We start from the raw sequence: 6,345 nt of genomic DNA, 5'->3' as shown, positions 1-6,345 counted from the left end.
ACGTGGCCTCATGCATTAAAGTAAACAGTGGATTAAGAACAGGTTAATCAGAACTAATCAACTGATTAATTAATTAAATAATTAATTTTTATATTTATATTTATATTTTTTTTTAAAAAAAAGGGCGATTCCCGAGGAGAGAGGGGAATCCGGCTGTAAACTTGGACGCTAATGCACGAGTCGCGTGGACAAGCTCCGCTAGATCGGGTCCTAAGGAGGTGGTTTAACTGGTTAACCTTAACCAAATTCATCATTTAACTCAACTCTTTGGGTCCGTAATTACGGTTTTGCACTTATCGTTCGCATTCATTGCGATTTTACTGTTTTATTACCAACACCCGCATGTGGACGTAGTTCCGGGTATGGGCAAATTGGACATTTCGGGTGAGTGATGGATGTTAACTGTAGAATCAACGGTGGGAAAGTAAGGGTAGGATCGTAAATTCGGTGAGGTAGATGGTAGAACTTATTAAAAGAAATTAGTAATTTTCCATTTTCACCCCTTTCTTTTTCGCTTTATTTACTCTTTGAAATTCTCCATTCGAGCTCTCCTTCGTTTCGTTCTCTTTCTCTCTCTCTCTCTCGTCTCGTCTCGTCTCGTCTTTGAAACGCTCACAATAAACCCTAACGTCTTCTTCGATCTTCTTCTCCGATGGAAGCTCCGGAGTACCTTCATGGCGGATTGTGCCGTGGCGGCGGCTCTCAGTACCCGGCCGACAAGCAAGGGGACCAGTTTGCTGTTGAGGACCTGCTTGATTTCTCCAACGAGGACGATGATGAGGAGGAACCCATCGTTTCCGACGTCCATGCCGATGAGGGGGGATCACATGCCTCAGGTGGGAGCTGCGGTGATTCATCGTCGGCGTCCATGATCACCGCCGTGGATAGTTGCAACTCATCGCTCTCCGGCTATGGTGCTCGGTTCTCCGGTGAATTCTCTCTCTCCGGCGACCTTTGTGAACCGGTGGTACTGATCCCGCTCTCATTTTTTTTCTCGAATTTTCTTCAGATTTGATTTCTCCGCCAAAAATTTTTAAAAAAATTAGATTAAGATTCAAATTATCGCGCCTCTTCAATTCAAGCAAACGTACGCATGATCGAGGATCCTCCGAAACTGAATTCCGTTTTGAATTATATAATTATTATAATTAATTAATTAATTAATTAATTAATTGTTTTTTTTATATATATATATAATTTTATGAATTCACAGTACGATGAGCTCGCGGATCTGGAATGGCTTTCGAACTTGGTAGAAGAGTCGTTCTCCAGCGAGGACATGGAGAAGCTTCAGCTCATCTCCGGCGTCAAGGCCTCATCGGCGTCAACCCCAGCCGACGGCGACGTTTCCGCCGCCGCATCTCAGCCACGCTTCCTCCCAGAAACTCCCGTCCCCGGCAAAGCCCGTAGCAAACGATCCCGTGCCGCACCTTGTAACTGGTCCTCCCGCCTTCTCGCCCTCTCCCCTCTTGATTCCCCCACCGCCGACGATGCAGCCGCCTCCCCCGCCGCCGTCTCTGAGATTCCGGTTAAGAAACCCACGGCGGCGAAGAAGAAGAAGGATCCATCGGAAGGCCCGACATACGCCGCATCCGACGGGCGTAAGTGCTTGCACTGCCAAACGGAGAAGACGCCGCAGTGGAGGACGGGGCCGATGGGGCCGAAGACGCTCTGCAACGCGTGCGGCGTCCGGTATAAGTCCGGCCGGCTCGTGCCGGAGTACCGACCGGCTTCGAGTCCTACTTTCGTGCTTTCCAAGCACTCCAATTCTCATCGGAAAGTGCTTGAACTACGGCGCCAGAAGGATGTCCTTCACCAGCAGCAGTTCCTCATCTCCACCGCCGGCGGCTACGACTCCGTTCCCGGCGATGACTTCTTGATCCACCACCGCATCGGCCCCGATTTCCGTCAGCTCATCTAAAACCCTAGTTCCTCCATTGCTAGGTAGGTTCACTAGCTCTAGCTCTTGTTCTTTGTGTCCCTTTTTTCTTTGTGTTTTTAACTATTTTGATCTTTAAATGATATAATTCTGTTTTTTATTTTGTTTTTTTTTTTCTTTAAAGAAAAGAATAAAAAATGGGCGGAAGTCATCTAACCGCGCACATGGCTAAAATTTCAAAACAGGTCCATTAAATGATTTGAAAATTTTCATTACAGTCCCTTTGATTTAATTTCCATTTTTTCCAGGGTCTTAAGTTGAAAAAAAAGGGCAGGGTATGGCTCGGTATCATGGCCTACTTGGTCGAATCATCTAGACCGCTTTTTTAATTATTGTCATTGTTTTGTACGGACATCTAACTGCCAACTATCTTTACTGATGAATTGTTTTCTAATTAATAAAGTTTAATAGTAATTCCTAAAATTAATATATATTTTCATATCAGTTAATAAAATCATAACTTTTTTAGGCATTTTATGTAATAATGAACATGGGGAAAAAATCATTTATGTCTATGAGTAATAATAATAATTACGCATTATTTTGATAAATGATAAATTATTTGTTTGACCACATATATATTGGTCTTTTTTATTTAATTAATATTTATTGAAAATATTAAAGTGAAAGTTATAATTTCAAATTAAATAACAAGTTTAATCACATTTATTAAAAAAATAATAAAATTTGAAAAATAAAGTTTCAGGAGTAGACATGAATCTCTTCCCTCATAGTGCTATAGCAAAGTGGATTCATATAGCAGTAGGTGAACAGACACCAGGTCAAAATCTTATGCCGTGCTAATATATCAATACTATTCATGCACTATTATTTTAACAGGTCTCCGATAGGTCTTTCAGTGGAGAATTTATTAACTTGATATGAACTATAACTAGTGCATCTATGTAACAGTCTGTCATTTATTGTAAATAAATAAATAAATAGATAAAATAAAGCGCATTGGAAAACGTATGAGATGATTACTGTTTTTATATTGTTTTTTTTACACCATTATTTATTTATTGAAAAAAAAAAGAAGGAAAGGGTGGAGGAACATGGTATAGACATGAAGATGGTGAGAAAGGAAACAGGAAAGAAGAAGATGGGGTGTGTGGAATAATGTTGGGTGAGTGCCCTAAAACCCATGGGCATGTATGATGTATCTGCTTCCTTCTCACGCGATCCAACACCACTCTTTCATTATTATTACTCCTTTTCTTTATAACTACTCCATTATTATTATTATTATCTTCTACCTTGGGTTTAGTGTGTTACTTAAATTATTGTTAAAGTTCTTTTTTTATTTTTATAAATTCAATATATTAACATTGTTTAGAAAAAATTATTTGAGTATATTATTACATTTTAAAATGATAAAATAATTATATATATTTTTACATTTAAAAAAATATATTATTCATTACATCTATGTAAAATTAACAAAGTTTTATTTTTATTACTAAAGGAGCACTCATATATTTTTTAATATATTTTCACATGATATAATATCTGAATTGGTTTCTCTATTTTTCTCTCTCTCTTTTTTTGTCCCTCTACTCTTGAAAATGGGGCTGCTTAGTTTTTTTTACTCTTTTAGTCTCTTCTCAATTAGCTTTTTTTTATTCTTAAAAATATAAAGACTAGTTGAAGAGAAAGAAAAGTAGAAAGATTAATTCGGGTATTATACTATTTTCATAGTATATCTGTATATGTAAAGTGGAATATGTATATACAAATACATCGAATTTTAAAGATTTATGAATTTAACTCTGGTTGGTGTTTGAAATAAATAAATGTTTTTCTTTCAACTTCAAAAATAAAAAATAAATCTCCAAACTCTTATCTTTAAACTCCCAACCAAACTCCCTTTAGATATGACTTTTAACTATAAGACATGAAATAGTGTTATAATGTTTGTTTAGAAGGGAACAAAGCAAGAGGTGCTCACATGCATGCCTCCATCCTTGCTTTTATTCTTCTCATTAATTATGTATGTTTGTATATATATAATTATTAACTAATAAATTTTCATAAATTCATCCGCCAATTCAAAGGACTATATATATATATATATTCCCCAAACAAAATAATTTCTCTAATGTACATATTAATTAAGAACATCGACTAAAAAACATAAAAATATGAGGACAAAACATCTCTCTGTTCATCTACAATGCAAATATTGAGTTAAGTCATTTTCAAACCAATACAATGTTCATAAGAAGTCAATAGTTTGAAAAAATACAAAATAGAATAATGTCAATATGATACGAACAAAATAAATCAAGACAAAGAAAAAATATAAAAAACTTTAAACTCATGTTAAATATTTGATCCTCTGTAAAAAGTAAATTATAATTTTGTCTATATTAGAATAAAATAGTACAATATCATAAGTGTTCGATAAAATAAAACGAATGTTATAAAACTATTGATTTTATTTTATAAATTGAATGAGAAAAATTAAAGCTTGGCCGAATTATAAGTTTGAGAAATTGAAAAAATTAAAGATGAAGGGTTTGGTAGGGGCATAAGGGTGCATCCAAGTGGTTGGAATTAGTTGTATCTGATTGAACACCCACCATCCCAACCATTAACGTGCTAAAAAGTATGTACTAAACTTGATGGACCCAACCACTTCAAACACAACCTTGGTACATGCACTTGGACCCAACCATATCTATCTATCTATTTATATTCATCTTTTATTTAAATTTTTTTTATGAATTTTCTGATAACGGGTGTATAGAGGACGTGCCATGTACGTACATGGAGAAGTACGAGGCAAGGGCATTTTTGGTAATTTGGCGGGCGATGGGATTTTATGATTTGACCGGGTCTATTTGATGGAAAACATGTCAAAGAACAAAAAACACAAGTGAGTCATACCAAAATTTGGCCCAATTCCATCATTTAGGCATCAAAAACCTTAATTTTACCGTTTTTAGTAATAATTGATTTCGTTATATCTTAGGATATAAATCTCTTATTTGTGAGCCATTTGTGGCAATATTCTTTATTTTGTTAGATCTTTTATTTCTTGCTGATATTTGAGAATTTACTATTTTTTGTAAATTTTTTGAATTATCTCATTTCTTAGTGCTATTTTCGCTTATTTAATGTAAGCCTACAGGTAAGAGGAAAATTAGTTTTGTGATCATCATTTTCTTGACTAATAAGATCTTACTCTTCCCAATTCCTGATTATCTTTGATCAATAGGGTTTGGACAACTTGTTACCAACATTTGAAGGCGAATCAACGGGTTCAAGTATACCGCTGCATCATTTTCCCTCTTGATTTAAGATTTAAGAGTTTGTATTTTTGTTCATTTTGTTTGTGTCGTGATAATGTAAGTACTTGATTAATTAAACATGTTAGTAATGAGTTTTTGGTAAATTTTTCCTTTGAATAATTTGATGTACTTGTATGTTTGAATATTTTGGACCATTATTTTTAATTTGAAAGTTTGTATTATTTTATATTTTAAATTTGTATCTTGTTTGATTTTATTGTTTTCACTTGGTTTGGATTTTTCATAATTAAGTATATTACTCTAGACTCTAATAATATATATGCATATATATATTACAATTTTTTAATTATAATTGATGAATTTTCATTCTTATTTGATTGTATTTTGGTTGATTTATATTTTTTTTTAAGTTCAAATTTAGTTTAGATTTGTTTAAATAATTAAACTAGCATCCAGTTGATAGTATTTCATCTTAATTCAACTTTAGTTATGTTCACATCTTTCTAAGCTCAAAATTGACTCAATTTAGTTATTTAAAGAACTGAATCATTTTAGGCAAATTCTCTGAAAATAAAATGATATATAAAAAAGGGCTATATATATATATATATAAAAAAGAATGAAACATTATTCATAAATAAGAACAAACCATATAGTATATCAACTTATTCTATTCTCATGCTTCTAGAGTTTTAAAGCTCTATTTTTGGGTCTTTTTTGCAAAAATTAGGAAAAGTTAATTTCTTTATTTTTGGATTAGTTTTTATTTAAATATAGCTCTATTTCCTAATTCATCCTTCGATATATATATACATATATTCCTTTTCTATGCACTAAGTTATAAATTCAACAAGTTGGATAGTACTAAATTTGGTTAGTGTTATTTTCATACAAAACTCATGCTGTAAAAATGTCTCATTATTTATTTATTTATTTATTTGGAAAATTGGCTACATTAGTTTAAATTTAATATATTTATATAGCTGTATATCCTTTTTCATGTTAAAACTTTTGGAATTTTTCTTTGCATTTAATAAAAATTAAGTGTACAATTTAGTTTTAATTTCCACAAGTTGAAAGGTACACAAGCTAGTTGTTTACTTGAAGTTCATGGTCATTGTTGGCCCATAGTTTGCTCAGTTGTTGTTATTA

The 6,345-nt window shown here is 33.3% G+C and overlaps 1 protein-coding gene across 1 annotated transcript; it reads left to right on the top strand.

The window, feature by feature from the left end:
• Nucleotides 1-566: 566 nt before the first annotated feature.
• Nucleotides 567-1,994, top strand: LOC120280244 (GATA transcription factor 12-like). Its single transcript, XM_039287018.1, has 2 exons — nt 567-967; nt 1,214-1,994. Exons 1-2 carry the CDS (start codon nt 653-655, stop codon nt 1,919-1,921), a joined length of 1,023 nt encoding a protein of 340 aa, XP_039142952.1. The 5' UTR covers nt 567-652; the 3' UTR covers nt 1,922-1,994.
• Nucleotides 1,995-6,345: the final 4,351 nt, after the last annotated feature.

The sequence above is a fragment of the Dioscorea cayenensis genome, chromosome 17 (genome assembly GCF_009730915.1).
Source record: "Dioscorea cayenensis subsp. rotundata cultivar TDr96_F1 chromosome 17, TDr96_F1_v2_PseudoChromosome.rev07_lg8_w22 25.fasta, whole genome shotgun sequence".
NCBI classification, from domain to species: domain Eukaryota; kingdom Viridiplantae; phylum Streptophyta; class Magnoliopsida; order Dioscoreales; family Dioscoreaceae; genus Dioscorea; species Dioscorea cayenensis.
Note: the sequence above shows the minus strand (reverse complement) of the source record. Positions and strands in the feature narration are given on the sequence as shown.